The 20,447-nt window shown below is 49.0% G+C and overlaps 1 protein-coding gene across 1 annotated transcript; it reads left to right on the top strand.

Moving 5' to 3' along the window:
• The first annotated feature begins 806 nt into the window (after nt 1-806).
• LOC119946812 (mucin-3B-like) lies at nt 807-15,819 on the top strand. Its single transcript, XM_038768271.1, has 9 exons — nt 807-902; nt 1,058-1,116; nt 3,254-3,408; nt 5,207-5,269; nt 8,617-8,779; nt 11,529-11,693; nt 11,822-11,922; nt 13,714-13,772; nt 15,781-15,819. Exons 1-9 carry the CDS (start codon nt 807-809, stop codon nt 15,817-15,819), a joined length of 900 nt encoding a protein of 299 aa, XP_038624199.1.
• Nucleotides 15,820-20,447: the final 4,628 nt, after the last annotated feature.

Below are 20,447 nucleotides of genomic sequence, written 5' to 3'. Positions count from 1 at the left end.
ACACCCCGCTCCCCTAGCCCAGCAGAATTCCGCTCTTGCCCTCCCCTGAGATCCTTCTTGAAGTCAACCTGGCTTTCCCAATCAATCCATCAGTGAATGGCATTTACTGAGCGCTTACTATATGCACAGCACCATACTGAGCGCTTGGAAGAGGACGCTGTACCAAAATACAGCCCTGCCCATGGGGAGACAGACAGTTAATACGAATAAATGATTAGCTCATCTAGAATTTAAAGATAATTACGTAGGTGTTGTAGGTTGGGGCAGATGTCAGACGTCCAAAGGTCGCAGATCCAAGGGCGAGAGAGCCAGGGAAGAGATGACTTCATCGGGGATTCATTCGATCATATTTATTGAGCACTTATGGTGTGCAGAGCACTGTACTAACCGCTTGGTGATGCTTTGAAGGTGGAGAGGGGGTGGTCTGGCATCTAGAGAGGGAGAGGGGATCCAGGACAAGGGGAGGATGTGGGAAAGGGGTGGTTGGCGGCAAGGTAGATGAGATTGGGGCCCAGTGAGAATGCTGGTGCCAGAGGAGCGGAGTGGGCAGGGTGGGCTGTAGTAGATCAAGTCCCCTCCACCTTCTCCCCTTCCTCTCCTGTCTGACCCTCCGTGGAGGAGGAAATCACTCACAGGGAAAGGGGTTTTCCCCTCTTCAGGTTGGGCCCGGGATTAATGAGGAAGGGGAAACCTGGTGCCGTGGGACCCCAGGGAGGACCTGGCTGGGGGGGTGGAGGGACTGAGGGTTGTCGTGCGTGGCTCGGTGGGCGCTGTCTTGCTCAGAGACGGTGGAGGCGGAGGTGGGCATGGAGGTGAAGGTCACCAACCAGGAGTTCTCCGAGGAACTACAGAACCACACCTCGGCGCGCTACAAGGCGTTTGAGGCCAACTTCAAGAATCGGGTGAGGACCGGGCCTCGGTGGAGAGGGGAGATGGCATCCATCCCATCTCCCGGGTACCATCAGGCACCCTGGGGGTCCCGGTGGGGCGGGCTGGGCGGCTGAGGTTCGGGGGGAGTTGCCGCAGTGGGTGACCCCGTCTGTCCTGGGTGTTTCAGATGAAAGAGATTTACAAAAACGTCTCCGAGTACCAAGGGGTGAAGATCAGGAGCCTCAGGTGGGAACACGCATGGACTCGGGCATTATCCTTGACTCCTCTCTTTCAACCCTCATTTTCAGTCCATCTCTAAATCCTGTCATCATCATCATCATCATCAATCGTATTTATTGAGCGCTTACTATGTGCAGAGCACTGTACCAAGCGCTTGGGAAGTACAAATTGTCGGTTCTGCCTTTACTCCGTTGCTACCATCAGCCCTTTGCCCTCCATCCAAATCACTTCCATGGTAATACAATCGCTCAGCCTATCCCGCCTTGATTATTGTATCAGCCTCCTTGCTGACCTCCTTGCCTCCTGTCTTTCCCCGCTCCAGTCCATACTTCACTCTGCTGCCGGGGTCATTTTTCTACAGAAATGTTCGGACCGTATTTCCCCGCTCCTTAAAAAACTCCAGTGGTTGCCCATCCACCTCCGCATCAAACAACAACTCCTCACCTTTGGCTTTAAAGCAGTCAATCCCCTTGCCTGTTTCTACCTCACCTGGCTACTGTCTTACTTCAACCCAACCCGCTCGCTGCCCCTCCATCCCGTCTATCTCGCAGCCAACTCGAGTCCCGACTCTGGCCTGGAATTCCCTCCCTCCTCACATCCACCAGACAATGACTCTCCCCCACTTCAAAGCCTTACTGAAGGCCCGTCTCCTCCAAGAGGCCTTCCCTGACTCAGCCCCGATCGAGCTGTGGTATTTAGCTGGGTGCAGAGCCTGGGCCTGGGAATCAAAGGAACTGGCTTAGACTGTGAGCTCCTTGTAGGCAAGGAATTTATTGTTATAGGGTACTCTCCCAAACAGTACAGTGTTCTGCGCACAGTAAGCGCTCAATAAATATGATTGAATGAACGAATAATCCCATCTCTGCCACTTGTCTGCTGTGTGACCTTGGGCGAGACAGTTTACTTCTCTGGGCCTCAATTTCCACACCTGTATAATGGGGAGTCAATACCTGTTCTCCCTCCTACTTAGACTGTGGGCCCCATGTGGGACAGGGACTGTGTCCAACCTGATTGATTTGTGTCTTCCCCAGTGCTTAGAACGGTGCTTGGCACATAGTAAATGCTTAACCAGTATCATTATTATTACATATTATTATCAACAGCGGTATTAATTATTAATATATTACATACAATTATAATAATAATGTGTTTGAAAGGGATAATGTGTCTATGTCCGGGGTTCAGTGGGCCCGGCTGGTGAATCAGTCTACAGGTGTACCTCGGACGGGCTTTATCAATCAATCGATCAATGATATTTATTGAGTGCTTACCGTGTGCAGAGCACTGGATTAAGCACTTAGGAGCGGACAATAATAACCAAGTTGGCAGACACATTCCCTGCCCACAGCAAGCTTCCAGGCTAGAGGGGGAGACCGACATTAACCCAAATAAATAACAATGACGGTATTTCTTAAGTGCTTACTATGTGCCAAGCGCTGTTCTAAGCGCTGAGCACCGTTCTTGAATGTCGGATATGGACATAAGCGCTACGGGGCTGGATCAGGGAGAAAATTGGGGCGACGCCGAAAGGAGCGGGAGGAGAGGAAAGGAAGGCTCAGTCAAGGAAGGCCTCTCAGAGGAGATGGGCCTTCAATAAGGCTTTGGAGTCTTTCTGCGTCACGGCCAGAAAGGGAGGAGGACGGACGTGATAACGTTGGAGGTATTAATCAATCAATCAATCAATCGTATTTATTGAGCGCTTACTATGTGCAGAGCACTGTACTAAGCGCTTGGGAAGTACAAATTGGCATCACATAGAGACAGTCCCTACCCAACAGTGGGCTCACAGTCTAAAAGGGGGAGACAGAGAACAGAACCAAACATACCAACAAAATAAAATAAGTAGGATAGAAATGTACAAGTAAAATAAATAAATAAATAGAGTAATAAATATGTACAACCATATATACATATATACAGGTGCTGTGGGGAAGGGAAGGAGGTAAGACGGGGGGATGGAGAGGGGGACGAGGGGGAGAGGAAAGAAGGGGCTCAATCTGGGAAGGCCTCCTGGAGGAGGTGAGCTCTCAGCAGGGCCTTGAGCTCTCAGCAGGGCCTTGTAAACACTATTAAGTGTTTACTCTGTGCCGAGCACTGTGACCAGGCCAGTGGGCCTCTGATAGCGTGTGCGCTCCGGTCCCAGGCAAGGCAGCATCGTGGTGGATTACTTCGTCATCCTGAAGATGCCCTTCAGCCCCAGCCTGAAGGACACCTTCCAGGGACTCAAGGACCAGCTGGTGAACAACCTGGTAAACGCCAGCCAGTCTGAAAACAACACCATCTGCTTGACCGATCACGGTGAGAGCGAGTGCGTTGCGGGGAGGGCACGCTTATCTGGAGGGAAGGCAGAAGAGGCGAAGGGAAGAAGACAGGCAGAAGAAGGGAAAGAAGGGGAGCGATGCGGCCTAGGACCTGGCTGCTAATTCTGGCTCCGTCCCTTGTCCGCTGGGTGACCTTGGTCCAGTCACTTCACTCCTCTGGGCCTCAGCTGCCTCATCTGGAAAATGGGGATTAAGACTGTGAGCCCCATGCGGGACACGGACTGGGTCCAACGAAATTAGCTCGCATCATCCTCGGTGCTTAGAACGGTGTCTGCCGCGTAGTAACATGCACCATAAAAATACCACACAAATGCCCGTTGGGATGGTGATTTCTTTTCTTAGTTATAGCACTTGTTCAGCACTTACAATGTGCCAAGCCCTGTTCTAAGCGCTGGGGCATCATCATCATCATCATCAATTGTATTTATTGAGCGCTTACTATGTGCAGAGCACTGTACTAAGCACTTGGGAAGTACAAATTGGCAACATATAGAGACAGTCCCTACCCAACAGTGGGCTCACAGTCTAAAAGGCTGATACAAGGTAATCAGGTTGTCCCACGTGGGGCTCACAGTCTTAATCCCCTTTTACAGATGAGGTCACTGAGGCACAGAGAAGTGATGTGACTTGCCCAAAGCCACACAGCTGACAGGTGGCCGAGCCGGGATTCGAACCCATGACCTCTGACTCCCAAGTCCGGGCTCTTTCCACTGAGCCACGCTGCTTCTTGAAGAATGGCCACAGGGAAGTGCCAGCCAGGGAAAGGGGAGAGAACAGTGCCCAGAGCTTAGGACAGTGCTTGGCATAAAGTAAGCGCTTAACAAATATTATTATAGAGAAGCCGCGTGGCTCAGTGGAAAACAGCATGGGCTTTGGAGTCAGAGGTCATGGGTTCAAATCCCAGCTCTGCCGATTGTCAGCTGTGTGACTCTGGGCAAGTCACTTCACTTCTCTGTGCCTCAGTTCCCTCGTCTGTAAAATGGGGATGAAGACTGTGAGCCCCCCGTGGGACAACCTGGTCAACCTTGTAACCTCCCCAGCGCTTAGAACAGCGCTTTGCACATAGTAAGCGCTTAATAAATGTCATCATCAAGTGAAGCGACTTGCCCAAAGTCACAGAGCTGACAAGTGGCGGAGTCAGGACTAGAACTCACGACCTGTGCTTCCCAAGCCCGGGCACTTCCCACTGAGCCACGCTGCTTCCCTAAATAGATACAGCTGCATGGTGGGCTCTAGTGGGTAAAGCCCAGGCTTGGGAGTCTGAAGGTCATGGGTTCTAATTCCGGTTCCGCCACGCGTCTGCTGCGTGACCTTGGACAAGTCACTTCACTTCTCTGGGCCTCAGTTCCCTCACCTGTCAAATGGGGATGAAGACTGCGAGCCCCGTGTGGGACAGGGACTGTATCCAACCCAATTATCTTCTATCTACCCCGGCGCTTAGAACAGTACCGGGTACATAGTAAGCACTTAACAAATACCATCATTACGGAGAAGCAGCGTGGCTTAGTGGAAATTGTATGGGTTTGGGAGTCAGAGGTCGTGGGTTCTAATCCTGGCTATGCCACTTATCAGCTGCGTGACTTTGGGCAAGTCACTTCACTTCTCTGTGGCTCGGTAACCTCAATTGTAAATGGGGATTAAGACTGTGAGCCCCATGTGGGTCTACCTGATTGCCTTGTATTTACCCCAGCACTTAGAACAGTGCTTTGCACATAGTAAGCGCTTAACAAACACCATCATCATCATTATAATTATTATTATTCTCCATTCCCCAGATATTCTGTGTTTTGGTAGCAACTCCATCAAGGAGACCAACAGTACGGATTTGAATACCATGGGTGAGTCTCTGGGGAGGGGGTTCGGGGGGAGGCCAGAGAGATCAATCAATCAATCAATCAATCAATCGTATTTATTGAGCGCTTACTGTGTGCAGAGCACTGTACTAAGCGCTTGGGGGTTTGGGGAGAGGCTGGGAAGCTTTGTGAAAGCCCCGGCTCCGCCACGAACCTGCTGTGTGACCTTGGGCGAATCGCTTCCCTTCTCTGGGCCTCGGTTCCCTCATCTGCAAAATGGGGCTTCAAAACCTGTTCCCCTCCTCATTAGCCTGTGAGCCCCACTTGGGTCCTGATGAGCTTGTATCTACCCCAGCGCTTAGTACAGTGCTTGGCGCGCTAAAGAAGCAGCGTAGCTCAGTGGAAAGAGCCCGGGCTTTGGAGTCAGAGGTCACGGGCTCAAAGTCAGCTGCGTGACTTTGGGCCAGTCACTTCATCATCATCATCAATCGTATTTATTGAGCGCTTACTGTGTGCAGAGCACTGTACTAAGCGCTTGGAAGGTACAAGTTGGCAACATATAGAGACAGTCCCTACCCAACAGTGGGCTCACAGTCTAAAAGACTTCTCTTCATTTCTCTGGGCCTCAGTTCCCTCATCTGTAAAATGGGGATTAAGACTGTGAGCCCCCTGTGGGACAACCTGATCACTTTGTAACCTCCCCAGCGCTTAGAACAGTGCTTTGCACATAGTAAGTGCTTAATAAATGCCATTATTATTATAGTCAATCTATCAATCGTATTTATTGAGTGCTTTCTATGTGCAGAGTACGGTTGGGAGAGAACAGTATAACAATATAACAGACGCATTCCCTGTCCACACATAGTAAGCACTTAATAAATACTACAATTATTATTATTACTATTATCATTTGGTCCTGCCAGTTAATCAATCCATCATCAAACAGTGGTATTTATTGAGCACTTCCTGAGCATAGAGCACTGTATTAAGCACCTGGGAGAATCCGATACAACGATATAACAGATGCGTTCCCTGCCCACACATAGAGAAGCCGCATGGCTCAGTGGAAAGAACCCGGGCTTGGGAGTTAGAGGTCATGGGTTCAAATCCCAGCTCTGCCACTAGTCTGCTGTGTGACTTTGGGCAAGTCACGTAACTTCTCTGAGCCTCAGTTCTCTCCTCTGTAAAATGGGGATTAAGACTGTGAGCCCCACATGGGACAACCTGATCACCTTGTATTCTCCCCAGTGCTTAGAACAGTGCTTTGCACATAGTAGGTGCTTAAAAAATGCCATTATTATTATTAAATACAGTGATTATTATTATTTGGTCTCGCCCTTCTTGCTTCCAGTTAACCAATCCAGCACTTAGAACAGTGCTTTGCACATAGTAAGCGCTTAACAACATTATTGATAAATACCGTGATTATTACTATTTGGTCCCGCCCTTCTTGCTTCCGGTTAATCAATCCATCGTTAATCGGTGGTATTTACTGAGCGCTTACTGCATGCGGAGCATTCAATCAATCAATCAATCGTATTTATTGAGTGCTTACTGTGTGCGGAGCACTGTACTAAGCGCTTGGGAAGTACAAGTTGGCAACATACAGAGACGGTCCCTACCCAACAGTGGGCTCACAGTCTAGAAGACTAGAAGTCTACAGCACTATACTAAGTGCTGGGGAGAGTAGCCAAATGGGGCAAGGGATTCCTTCTGAGCCCTGCTTTTTTCCCAATCAATCAATCAATCAATCAATCGTATTTATTGAGCACTCACTGTGTGCAGAGCACTGTACTAAGCGCTTGGGAAGTACAAGTTGGCAACATATAGAGACGGTCCCTACCCAACAGTGGGCTCACAGTCTAGAAGACTAGAAGTCTAGAGCACTATACTAAGCGCTGGGGAGTGTAGCCAAATGGGGCAAGGGATTCCTTCTGAGCCCTGCTTTTTTCCCAATCAATCAATCAATCAGTCATATTTATTGAGCACTTACTGGGTGCAGAGCACTGTACTAAGCGCTTGGGAAGTCCAAGTTGGCAACACACAGAGATGGTCCCTACCCAACAGTGGGCTCACAGTCTAGAAGACTAGAAGTCTGGAGCACTATACTAAACGCTGGGGAGAGTAGCCAAATGGGGCAAGGGATTCCTCTGAGCCCTGCTTTTTTCCCAATCAATCAATCAATCAATCAATCGTATTTATTGAGTGCTTACTGGGTGCAGAGCACTGTACTAAGCGCTTGGGAAGTCCAAGTTGGCAACATATAGAGACGGTCCCTACCCAACAGTGGGCTCGCAGTCTAGAAGACTAGAAGTCTGGAGCACTATACTAAGCGCTGGGGAGAGTAGCCAAATGGGGCAAGGGATTCCTTCTGAGCCCTGCTTTTTTCCCAATCAATCAATCAATCAATGAATCAATCAATCGTATTTATTGAGCGCTTACTGTGTGCAGAGCACTGTACTAAGTGCTTGGGAAGTAGAAGTTGGCAAAATATAGAGACAGTCCCTACCCAACAGTGGGCTCGCAGTCTAGAAGACTAGAAGTCTGGAGCACTATACTAAGCGCTTGGGAGAATAGCCAAATGGGGCAAGGGATTCCTTCTGAGCCCTGCTTTTTTCCCAATCAATCAATCAATCAATCGTATTTATTGAGTGCTTACTGTGTGCAGAGCACTGTACTAAGCGCTTGGGAAGTACAAGTTGGCAACATATAGAGACGGTCCCTACCCAACAGTGGGCTCGCAGTCTAGAAGACTAGAAGTCTGGAGCACTATACTAAGCGCTTGGGAGAATAGCCAAATGGGGCAAGGGATTCCTTCTGAGCCCTGCTTTTTTCCCAATCAATCAATCAATCAATGAATCAATCAATCGTATTTATTGAGCGCTTACTGTGTGCAGAGCACTGTACTAAGCGCTTGGGAAGTAGAAGTTGGCCACATATAGAGACAGTCCCTACCCAACAGTGGGCTCGCAGTCTAGAAGACTAGAAGTCTGGAGCACTATACTAAGTGCTTGGGAGAATAGCCAAATGGGGCAAGGGATTCCTTCTGAGCCCTGCTTTTTTCCCAATCAATCAATCAATCAATCGTATTTATTGAGCGCTTACTGGGTGCAGAACACTGTACTAAGCGCTTGGGAAGTACAAGTTGGCAACATATAGAGACGGTCCCTACCCAACAGTGGGCTCGCAGTCTAGAAGATTAGAAGTCTGGAGCACTATACTAAGCGCTTGGGAGAGTAGCCAAATGGGGCAAGGGAGTCCTTCTGAGCCCTGCTTTTTTCCCAGTCTGCCCTCCCGCTCCCCCAGTCCTTACTTGCTGCCTTGCTGTGGCCTCTTGACCCTTCCTGACATGCCTCCCCTTCCCCGGCTGGCCATCCCCCTTCCCCCTGCAGCTCTGTGCCACCAAGTAGCCCCCATGGGCTACCAGGACTTCTACTTTCCCTTGGTGGAGGAGCAGCAGCTTCGCTGTGTGTCCAACTGCACACTGGGCGTGGAGGGAGCCTTCGACTGCCACGTGGGCCAATGCCGGCTGGAAAAAAGCGGGCCCGTCTGCCGGTGAGACCTCCCGCCTGGGGATCCCAACACCCCTCCTTCTATCCGGACGTTCCCATGGTGGGATGGGTATCTGGGGCGGGGGTGTCTGGGCTAGTGGTTTTATAATGGCATTTATTAAGCACTTACTATGTGCAAACCGCTGTTCTAAGAGGTGGGGAGGTTACAAGGTGATCAGGTTGTCCCACGGGGGGCTCACAGGCTTAATCCCCTGTGCCTCAGGGAACTGAGGCACAGAGAAGTGAAGTGACTTGCCCAGAGTCACCCAGCTGACAATTGGCGGAGCTGGGATTTGAACCCATGACCTCTGACTCCAAAGCCCGGGCTCTTTCCACTGAGCCACGCTGCTTCTCTAGCGGTTAAAGCTTGGGAGTCAGAAGAACTTGGATTCTAATAATAATACTAATAATGGTGGTATTTGTTAAGCTCTTACTATGTGCACAGCACTTTTCTAAGCACTGGGGAGGTTACAAGGTGATCAGGTTGGCCCACGGGGGGCTCACAGGCTTAATCCCCATTTGACAGATGAGGTCACTGAGGCACAGAGAGGTTAAGTGACTTGCCCAGAGTCACACAGCTGACAATTGGCGCAGCTGGGATTTGAACCCATGACCTCTGACTCCTAAACCTGGGCTCTTTCCGCTGAGCCACGCTTCTTCTCTAGCGGTTAAAGCTTGGGAGTCAGAAGAACTTGGATTCTAATAATAATATTAATAATGATGGTATTTGTTAAGCTCTTACTATGTGCAAAGCACTGTTCTAAGCGCTGGGGAGGTTACAAGGTGATCAGGTTGGCCCACGGGGGGCTCACAGGCTTAATCCCCATTTGGCAGATGAGGTCACTGAGGCACAGAGAGGTTAAGTGACTTGCCCAGAGTCACACAGCTGACAATTGGCGCAGCTGGGATTTGAACCCATGACCTCTGACTCCTAAGCCCGGGCTCTTTCCACTGAGCCACACTGCTTCTCTAGCGGTGAAAGCTTGGAAGTCAGAAGAACTTGGATTCTAATAATAATACTAATAATGATGGTATTTGTTAAGCTCTTACTATGTGCCGAGCACTTTACTAAGAGCTGGGTTAGAAACAGCGTTAACAGGTTGTCCCACGTGGGGCTCACAGTCTTCATCCCCATTTTACAGACGAGGGAACTGAGGCCCAGAGAAGTGAAGTGACGGGCCCAAAGTCACACAGCTGACAAGTGGATTAGAACCCATGACCTCTGACTCCCAAGCCCAGGCTCTTTCCACTAAGCCACGCTGGTGGGTGATCTTGAGCGAGCCACTTCACTTCTCTGGGCCTCAGTTCCCTCATCTATAAAATGAGGATGAAGACTGGGAGCCCCATCTGGGACAGGGACTGTGTCCAACCGGATTACCTTTGATCTACCCCAGTGCTTAGAACAGTGCCTGGTACCTAGTAAGCGCTTAATAATAATAATAAGCCAGCGTGGCTCAGTAGAAAGAGCATGGGTTTTGGAGTCAGAGGTCCTGGGTTCAAATCCTGACTCCACCACTTGTCAGCTGTGTGACTTTGGGCAAGTCACTCAACTTCTCTGTGCCTGTTACCTCATCTGTAAAATGGGGATTAAGCCTGTGAGCCCCCCGTGGGCCAACCTCATCACCTTGTAACCTCCCCAGCGCTTAGAACAGTGCTTTGCACATAGTAAGAGCTTAACAAATACCATCTTTATTAGTATTATTATTAGAATCCAAGTTCTTCTGACTCCCAAGCTTTAACCGCTAGAGAAGCAGCGTGGTAAAATGGGGATTAAGACTGTGAGCCCCGCGTGGGACAACCTGATCACCTTATATCCCCCCAGAGCTTAGAACAGTGCTTTGCACATAGTAAGCGCTTAACAAATGCCATTATTATTATTATTATTATTATTATTATTTGTGCTCAGTTCCCTCATTCATTCATTCAATTGTATTTATTGAGCGCTTACTGCGTGCAGAGCACTGTACTAAGCGCTTGGGAAGTACAAGTTGGCAACATAACTTGCATAACTTGCATACATACAGATCCCTCATCTGTAAAATGAGGATGAAGACTGTGAGCCCCATGTGGGACAGGGAAGCAGCGTGGCTCAGTGGGAAGAGCCCGGGCTTTGGAGTCAGAGGTCATGGGTTCAAATCCCTGCTCCGCCACTTGTCTGCTGTGTGACTGGGCAAGTCACTTAACTTCTCTGGGCCTCAGTTCCCTCATCTGTAAAATGGGGATTAAGACTGTGAGCCCCCCGTGGGACAACCTGATCACCTTGCAACCTCCCCAGCGCTTAGAACAGTGCTCTGCAAATAGTAAGCGCCATCGTTATTATTATTATTGTAATTATTACTTCAGCATTTCCACCTCCCCTAAGCATTTGGTTTGCTGACCCACTCTCCACAACGTTACGACCTTGGGGGAGTCACTTGGCTTCTCTGTGCCTCAGTTCCCTCATCTGTAAAATGGGAATTAATGTTGCGTGCCCCATGTGGGACAGGGACTGCGTCCAACCTGATTAGCTTGTAAGCGCTTAATAAATGCCATCATCATTATTATTATTATAAAGCGGATTACCTTGGGTCTACCCCAGGGCTTAGAACAGTGCCCGGCACGTAATAAGCACTTAACAAATACCGCTAAAAAACCCCAAACAGGATGGGGGAAGAGAGGGCACAGCCAGGAGGGGGTAGGGTCGGGGCCTGGGGTGGGCCAGGGTCGGGGCCGGCCCGGCTGAGGGTGTCCCCTTCTGACCCCACTCCCTCCAGCTGCTTCGTGACGGAGACTCACTGGTACATGGGGCCACGCTGCGAGGGCAGCGTCGATCGGCGGGCTCTGATCGGGGGCCTGGCGGGGGTCGGCGCCCTGCTTCTCATCCTCGTCCTCCTCCTCACCGTCCTGGTGATCAGAGCCCACAGAGAGCAAGCCAAAGGGTGAGGCTGGCGGGCGGGTGGGAGGCCAAGGGGACATGGGGGGGCTCAAGGACAGGCGGTGCGGGACGTCGGAAACCCCCATCTGCCCTGCGCCCACCCAAACTGACTCGCTGGACCGTTCTCCTCAGGGACTGGATGCCCAGTAAGGACGTGGAGTGGCAAAGCGATGCCACCTGGGACAGCAGTTGCGCCGGGACCTTCTCCAACCAGAACTTTGACGATGGGGCAGGTAAGCAGCGTGGCTCAGTGGAAAGAGCCCGGGCTTTGGAGTCAGTGGTCACGGGTTCAAATCCCGGCTCCGCCAATTGCCAGCTGTGTGACTTTGGGCCAGTCACTTCACTTCTCTGGGCCTCAGTGACCTCATCTGAAAAATGGGGATTGAGACTGTGAGCCCCCGGTGGGACAATCTGATCACCTTGTAACTTCCCCAGCGCTTAGAACAGTGCTTTGCACATAGTAAGCGCTTAATAAATGCCATCATCATCATCTCCCCAGCCCCCACCCCAACTCTCACACCACTAAATAGTAATAATAACACTGATGGTATTCGTTAAACACTTACTATATTTCTAGTACTGTATTAAGCGCTGGAGTAGATAATAATGATAATATATTAAGCACTGGAGGAGATAATAATGATAATAATAATAATAATAATGGCATTTATTAAGCGCTTACTATGTGCAAAGCACTATTCTAAGCACTGGGGGGATACAATATGATCAAGTTGTCCCACTTGGGGCTCACAGTCTTAATCCCCATTTTTACAGATGAGGTAACTGAGGCTCAGAGAAGTTAAGTGACTTGCCCAAGGTCACACAGCAAACTTGTGGTGGATGGCATTTGGGGTAGATAATAATGATGATAATCATAATAATGGTATTTGTTAAGTACTTACTATGTGCCAGGCACTGTACTAAGCTCTGGGGCGGATACAAGCTCATCAGGTTGGACACAGTCCCTAACCTACGTGGGGCTCAGTCTCAATCCCCATTTTACAGATGAGGGAACTGAGGCTCAGAGAAGTGAAGTGGCTTGCCCAAGGTCACACAGCAGACAAGTGGCCAAGCCGGAATTAGAACCCACAGCCTTCTGACTCCCAAGCCCAGGCTCTATCCACTAGGCCATGCTACTTCTGTGGAATCATGGGTATCTATTGAGCGCTCACAGTGTGCGGAGCATTCGACTGCGCACTTGGGAGAGCCCGATACAACAAAGTTGGTGGCCGCGAAACCCCTCTCGTGCCACTTGCCTGCTGAGTGACCTTGGGCAAGTCATCTCTCTTCTCTGGGCCTCAGTTTCCCCACCTGTAAGAAGGGGATGAAATATTCATCCTCCCCATTTGACTAGTACAGGGACATGGTCTGACCTGATTCTCTTTTCTCTGCCCCAGCGCTTGGCACAGTGTTTGTCACAGAGTAAGTGCTTGACAAATTATTATTCTTACCGTATTTGTTAGGTTCTTACCATGTGCCAGACATTGTTCTAAGCACTGGGCCAGATACAAGTTAATCAGTCCTCATCCAACCCAGGGCTCACAGGCTAAATAGAAGGGGGAACAGGGATTGAATCCCTATTTTACTGTCAAAGAAACTGAGGCCCCGAGAAGTGAAATGACCTATCCAAGGTGTCTTACTCAATTTCTCTCTCCGTCTTTCTCACTTTCCCTACTCGGGGTTACTTCGCTCCTCTTTCCTCCCCCTCTTTCCTGGGCCTTTCAATTTCAGATGAGAAATTGATGAGGAGCAGCATGGGATAGTGGCTAGAGCCCGGGCCCGAGAGTCAGAAGGTCACGGGTTCTAATCGCGACACCACCACTTGTCTGCGGTGTCACCTTGGGCAGGTCCCTTCGCTTCCCTGTGCCTCAGTTACCTCATCTGTGAAATGGGGATTGAGACAGTGAGCCCCACATGGGACAGGGACTTTGTCCAACCCGATTTGCTTGTATCCACCCCGGCGCTTAGTACAATGGCCGGCACATAGTAATCGTTTAATAAATACCACATTTCTTGTTATTCAGATGGAGAAGCCCACGGAAGCTTCCAGCCAGCTCTGGATAGGGTGGACACCAGCTTCCCGGTAAGGAGTTTGGCGGGTAGGGGAAGAGAAGGAGGGGGAGAACAGAAGGAGATTCTGGACTATCCAGCTGATTGCCAGCAGGGAATCTATCTACCAATCAATCAATCAATCAATCAATCATATTTATTGAGCGCTTACTGTGTGCAGAGCACTGTACTAAGCGCTTGGGAAGTACAAGCTGGCAACATATAGAGACAGTCCCTACCCAACAGTGGGCTCACAGTCTAGAAGGGGGAGACAGAGAACAAAACCAATCATACTAACAAAATAAAATAAATAGAATAGATAGGTACAAGTAAAATAAATAAATAGAGTAATAAATATGTACAAACATATATACATATATAACAAACATATATACATGTATAACCACTTCACTACAACAGTACAACTCTGTTGTACTGTCAGTCGCTCATTCATTCCATCGTATTTATTGAGCGCTTACTGTGTGCAGAGCACTGTACGAAGTGCTTGGGAGAGTACAATTCAACAACAAATAGACACATTCCCTGCCCACAACGAGCTCACAGTTTAGAGGGGGAGACAGACATGAATAGAAAGAAAGAAATGACGGAGGTGGATGTAAGTCGTGTGGGGCTGGGAGGGGGGATGAAGAAAGGGAGCAAGTTGGGGTGATGCGGAAGGGAGTGGGAGAAGAGGAAAAGGAGACTTGTCCTCTCCCAAGCTCTTAGTAAATACCAGTGACTGATTGAAAAAGCACAGAATTGGGAGTCAGAAGATCCAGGCCTTGCCAATTATTATTATATTATTATTACTGCTATATTTGTTAAGTGCCTCCTATGTGTCAAGCACTGTTCTAAGCACTGGAGTAGATTCAAGTTAATCAGGTCAGACACAGTCCCTGCCCCACGTATCTAAGTAAGAGTGAGAACAGGTAGTGACTCCCCTTTTTCCAGATGAGGAAACTGAGGCCCAGAGAAGTGAAATGCCTTGCCCAATGTCCCACAACAGGCATGTGGCCAAGCCAGGATGAGAATCCAGGTCCTCTGAGTCCCGGGCCCGGAGCCTTTCCACTAAGCTATGCCACTCCTCTTTCTGGATGTGTGACCTTGGACAAGTCACTTCCTTTGTTGCGTGCTTCAGTTTCTTTATCTGAGCCATGGAGATGAAATTCCTGTTTCTCCTTTCCATGGTGGGCAGGGACTGCGTCCGATCTGATTATCTTGTTTCTACCTTAGATACGTCGGTCAGCAGGGGCGTTGAATACGTGCTGCCCTTGTTCTGGAAACCCGGGGCGGTCACTAGGTGACATGTCCTAAGGAGGAGATTCCAGGGAGTCAGTCGGTCAGTCAATCGTATTTATTGAGTGCTTATGTGCAAAGCACTGTACTAAGCACTTGAGATAGTGCAATATAACAATAAACAGACACATTCCCTGCCCACAATGAGCTTACAGTCTAGAAAGGGGGAGACAGTCATGAATAGAAATAAATAAATGAGGGATGTGGACAGAAGTGGTGTGGGGCTGGAAGCGGGGGATGAATAAAGGGAGTGAGTCAGGGCGACGTCGAAGGGAGCGGGAGAAGAGGAAAGGAAGGCTTGGGGAAGGCTTCTTGGAGGAGATGAGCCTTTGATAAGATTTGGAAGGTGGGGAGAGGGATGGTCTGTCGGGTACGAGGAGGGAGGGCATTCCAGACCAGAGCGGGATGCGGGCGAGAGGTTGGCGGAGAGACAGACAAGACGGAGGAACAGTGAAAAGGTTGGCATTAGAGGAACGAACTGTGTGGGCTGGGTGGGAGTAGTGTGTGTGTGTGTGTGTGTGTGTGTGTGTGTGTGTGAGAGAGAGAGAGAGAGAGAGAGAGAGAGAGCACAGCGGTATTGATTTGAGTGCTTACTATGTGCAAAGCATTGTACAGAGTGGCTTGGTCCAATCCAACAGAATTAAACAGACACATTCCCCGCCCGTAACGTGCTTCCAGTCTAGAGGAGAAAGTTGGGTGGGGGTAGAGGGCCTCAGCCTCACCTCCGTTTTCTGTCTCTTTGACAGGTCCACATCCAGAGACCTGAGAGGGTACCAACCTTCTGAGCCACGGACACTTTCCCGGAGGCTCCGGCCCGGGATGGGATGACCCGTGGAATATTGTCTCGGCGCAAATCTTTCCCCCTCCAGAACAGCCAAGAGCTGTGAAGGCCAGGAGGCAGGAGCCCTGGTGACCAGACGGGATGACCCGTGGAATATTGTCTCGGCGCAAATCTTTCCCCCTCCAGAACAGCCAAGAGCTGTGAAGGCCAGGAGGCAGGAGCCCTGGTGACCAGAAGGCCCAGAAAGGGACCAAGTTCTGTCTGGGATGTAATATAGTGACCACCTCACTCACTAGATAGTAAGCTCCTCGTAGGCGGGGAATCATGTCTTTTCCCTCCATTGGACTCTCCTTAGCTCTTCGTACAATGCTCTGCACACAGTAGGTGTGCCAGCTTGTACTTCCCAAGCGCTTAGTACAGTGCTCTGCACACAGTAAGCGCTCAATAAATATGTTTGAATGGATGAATGAATGAATGAATACCACCGATGGATCGATAAATTGTAGGCTGCTCTCCAGATTGCAAGATCCTTGCGGGCAGGGAACATCCCTACCAACTTTGTTGTATTGTGTTCTCCCAAATGCTTTGTACAATTCTCTGTTCTCAGTAAGCGCTCAATAAATACTATGGATTGATGTATTGATTGACAGACGATCACTCTCCCCACCTTCTAAAGCCTTATTGAAAGAACACCTCATCCAAAAACCTCATCCCCAACTACGCCCTCTTTTCCCCTTCTTCCGCTCCCTTCTGAGTCACCCTTGCATTTGGATTTTCACCCTTTATTCACCCCTCCTTCACCCCACAGCACTTACATTCATAGCCGTTGTTTACTTATTTTTATTCATGTCTGTTTCCCCTTCTAGATGTAAGCTCGTTGTGGGCAGGGTACATTTCTAGAGAAATGTAGAGAAGCAGCGTGGCTCAATGGAAAGAGCACGGGCGTGGGAGTCAGAGGTCATGGGTTCAAATCCTGCTCCGCCAATTGCCAGCTGTGTAACTTTGGGCAAGTCCCTTCACTTCTCTGTGCCTCCGTTACCTCATCTGTAAAATGGGGGATGAAGACTGTGAGCCCCAGGTGGGACAACCTGATCACCTTGTAATAATAATAATAATGGCATTTATTAAGCGCTTACTATGTGCAAAGCACTGTTCTAAGCACTGGGGAGGTTACAAGGTGATCAGATTGTCCCACGGGGGGCTCACAGTCTTATCCTCCCCAGCGCTTAGAACACTGCTTTGCACATAGTTAGCGCTTAACAAATGCCATCATTATTATTATTAATCCCCATTTTACAGATGAGGTAACTGAGGCCCAGAGAAGTGAAGTGACTTGCCCAAAGTCACACAGCTGACAATTGGCGGAGCTGGGATTTGCACCCCTGACCTCTGACTCCAAAGCCCGGGCTCTTTCCACTGAGCCACTCTGCTTCCCCATGCTGCCTGTATCCTCCCCAGTGCTTAGAACAGTGCTTTGCACATAGTAAGCGCTTAACAAATGCCAACATTATTATTATTTCTACCTACTCTGTTATACCGTACTCTCTCAAGAGCTTAGTACAGTTCTCAGCTCTTAATAAATACGACTGATTGACCGATTCATTCATTCATTCCATCGTATTTATTGAGCGCTTACTGTGTGCAGAGCACTGGACTAAGCGCTTGGGAAGTACAAGTTGGCAACATATAGAGACAGTCCCTACCCAACAGTGGGCTCACAGTCTAAGCGATTGGGAAGTACAAGTCGGCAACATATAGAGATGGTCCCTACCCCACAACGTAGCGGGGGAGACGGACAGCAAAACAAAACCTGTAGACAGGTGTCAAGTCGTCAGAACAAATAGAATTAATGCTAAATGCACATCATTAACAAAATAAATAGAATAGTAAATGTGTACAAGTTAAATAATGTGCAAAGCGCTGTGGAGGATACAAGGTGATCAGGTGCACTGAAAGAGCCCAGGCTTGGGAATCAGAGGACCTGGGTTCTCATCCCGGCCCCACCACCAGTCTGCTGTGTGATCTTGGGCAAGTCACTTCACTTCTCTGGGCTTCAGTTCCCGCCTCTGTAAAATGGGAATTCAATACCCGTTCTCCCTCCTATGTGGACTCTCCGCCTCGTGTGGGACAGGGACTGGGTTCGACCTAATTATCTTGGGGATACAAGGTGATCGGGTGCACTGAAAGAGCCCAGGCTTGGGAATCAGAGGACCTGGGTTCTCATCCTGGCTCCACCACCAGTCTGCTGTGTGATCTTGGGCAAGTCACTTCACTTCTCTGGGTTTCAGTTCCCGCCTCTGTAAAATGAGAATTCAATACCCGTTCTCCCTCCCATGTGGACTCTCCGCCTCGTGTGGGACAGGGACTGGGTTCGACCTAACTATCTTGGGCTTCCCCCGGTGCTTAGTACAGTTCCTGGCACATAGTAAGCACTTAACAAATGCCACAAAATAACCCTGAAAACCCACACAATGGTCCTTTCCCTCCCTTCCACTCAGGTTCTCTTTAGGACAGGGACTGTACCCCCCGCCCCCCGCCTGCTTTAGCCCATATCTACAGAGAAGCAGGGTGGGCCAGTGGGTAGAGCCCAGGTCTGGAAATCAGAAGGGCCTGGGTTCATTCATTCATTCAATATATTTATTGAGCGCTTACTGTGTGCAGAGCACTGTACTAAGCGTTTGGGAAGTACAAGTTTGCAACATAAAGATGGTTCCTACCCAGCAACGGGCTCACAGTCTAGAAGGGGGAGAGAGACAACAAAACAAAAAAAAAAAGCCTGCTCTGCCACTCGTCTTCTGTGTGACAAGTCATTTCACTTCTCTGGGCCTCAGTTCCCTCTTCTGTCAAATGGGGACTAAGTCAATAACAAATAAATAAATACATAAATAAATAACAGATCTATTCATAAGTACCATGGGGCTGGGAGAGGGGATGACTGCAAGCAGCTAGTCAGGGCGATGCAGAAGGGAGTCGAAGGAGAAGAGAGGAGGCCATAGTTAGGGAAAGCTTCTTTCATTCATTCATTCATTCATTCATTCATTCATTCATTCATTCATTCAATCATATTTATTGAGGGCTTATAGTGTGCAGAGCACTGTACTAAGCGCTTGGGAAGTACAAGCCGGCAACAGATAGAGACAGTCCCTACCCAACGACGGGCTCGCAGTCTAGAAGGGGGAGACAGGCAACAAGACAAAACATGTAGACAGGTGTCAAAACCATCAGAATAAATAGAATTATAGCTATATTTATTCATTCATTCAATTGTATTTATTGAGCGCTTACTGTGTACAGAGCACTGGACTAAGCGCTTGGGAAGTACAAGTTGGCAACATATAGAGACGGTCCTACCCAACAGCGGGCTCACAGTCTAGAAGGGGGAGACAGACAACAAAACATATTAACAAAATAAAATAAATAAATAAATAGAGTAATAAATACGTGCAAACATATATACATATATACAGGTGCTGTGGGGAGGGGAAGGAGGTAAGGTTGGGGGGGGGATGGGGAGGAGAAGGATGGGGAAACTTCTAGACTGTGAGCCCACTCTTCTAGACTGTGAGCCCACTGTTGGGTAGGGACCGTCTCTATATGTTGCCAACTTGTACTTCCCAAGCGCTTAGTACAGTGCTCTGCACACAGTAAGCGCCCAATAAATACGATTGATGATGATGATGATGATGACCATCTCTATATGTTGCCAACTTGTACTTCCCAAGCACTTAGTACAGTGCTCTGCACACAGTAAGTGCTCAATAAATACGATTGATTGATTGAAAGGAAGGAGGGGGCTCAGTCTGGGAAAGCCTCCTGGAGGAGGTGAGCTCTCAGTAGGGCTTTGAAGCATTAATAAAATAGAGTAGTAAATATGTACATGTAAAATAAATAGAGTAGTAAATCTGTACAAATATATACAAGTGCTGTGGGGAGGGGAAGGAGGTGGGGCGGGGGGCATTGGAGAGGAAAAAGGGGGGCTTTTCCTATGAAAATGATCCGGGCAGCAGGGTGGAGTATGGACTGGATTGGGGAGAGACAGGAGGCAGGGAGGTCAGCAAGGAGGTTTGGTTTTGTTGTCCGTCTCCCCCTTCTAGACTGTGAGCCCGTTGTTGGGTAGGGACCATCTCTATATGTCGCCAACTTGTACTTTCCAAGCATTTAGTCCAGTGCTCTGCACACAGTAAGCGTTCAATAAATACGATTGAATGAATGAATGAATGAAAGGCGGGCTAGGTTGAGTGTTTGTATTAAAGTGGTAGCAATTTAGATGGAAAGGAAGAGGTGGATTTTAGCCATGTTGTGAAGAGATTTAGTGATAGCTTGAATATGTGGGTTGAGTGGCAGAGAGAAGTCAAGGATAAAGCCACGGTTGGGACAATGTTTGACAAACAGTAAGCGCTTAACAAATACCATAAAAACAAAAGACACTCTCTGTTGCCACATCCTCTCTGCCAACTTCCTTTGGTTCTTATCTTGGCTGCTCACACCCTCATCACCTCCTGGAATTCCCTCCTCCTTCAGCTCCAACAGACCATAGCTCTTCCTGCCTTCAAAGCCTTCTTGACATGCCATCTCTTCATTCATTCAGTCTACCATATTTATTAAGCGCTTACTGTGTGCAGAGCACTGTAC

This window comes from Tachyglossus aculeatus, chromosome Y4 (genome assembly GCF_015852505.1).
Source record: "Tachyglossus aculeatus isolate mTacAcu1 chromosome Y4, mTacAcu1.pri, whole genome shotgun sequence".
Lineage (NCBI taxonomy): Eukaryota > Metazoa > Chordata > Mammalia > Monotremata > Tachyglossidae > Tachyglossus > Tachyglossus aculeatus.
The sequence above is the reverse complement of the archived record's forward strand: the minus strand, read 5'-3'. Positions and strand labels throughout refer to the sequence as shown.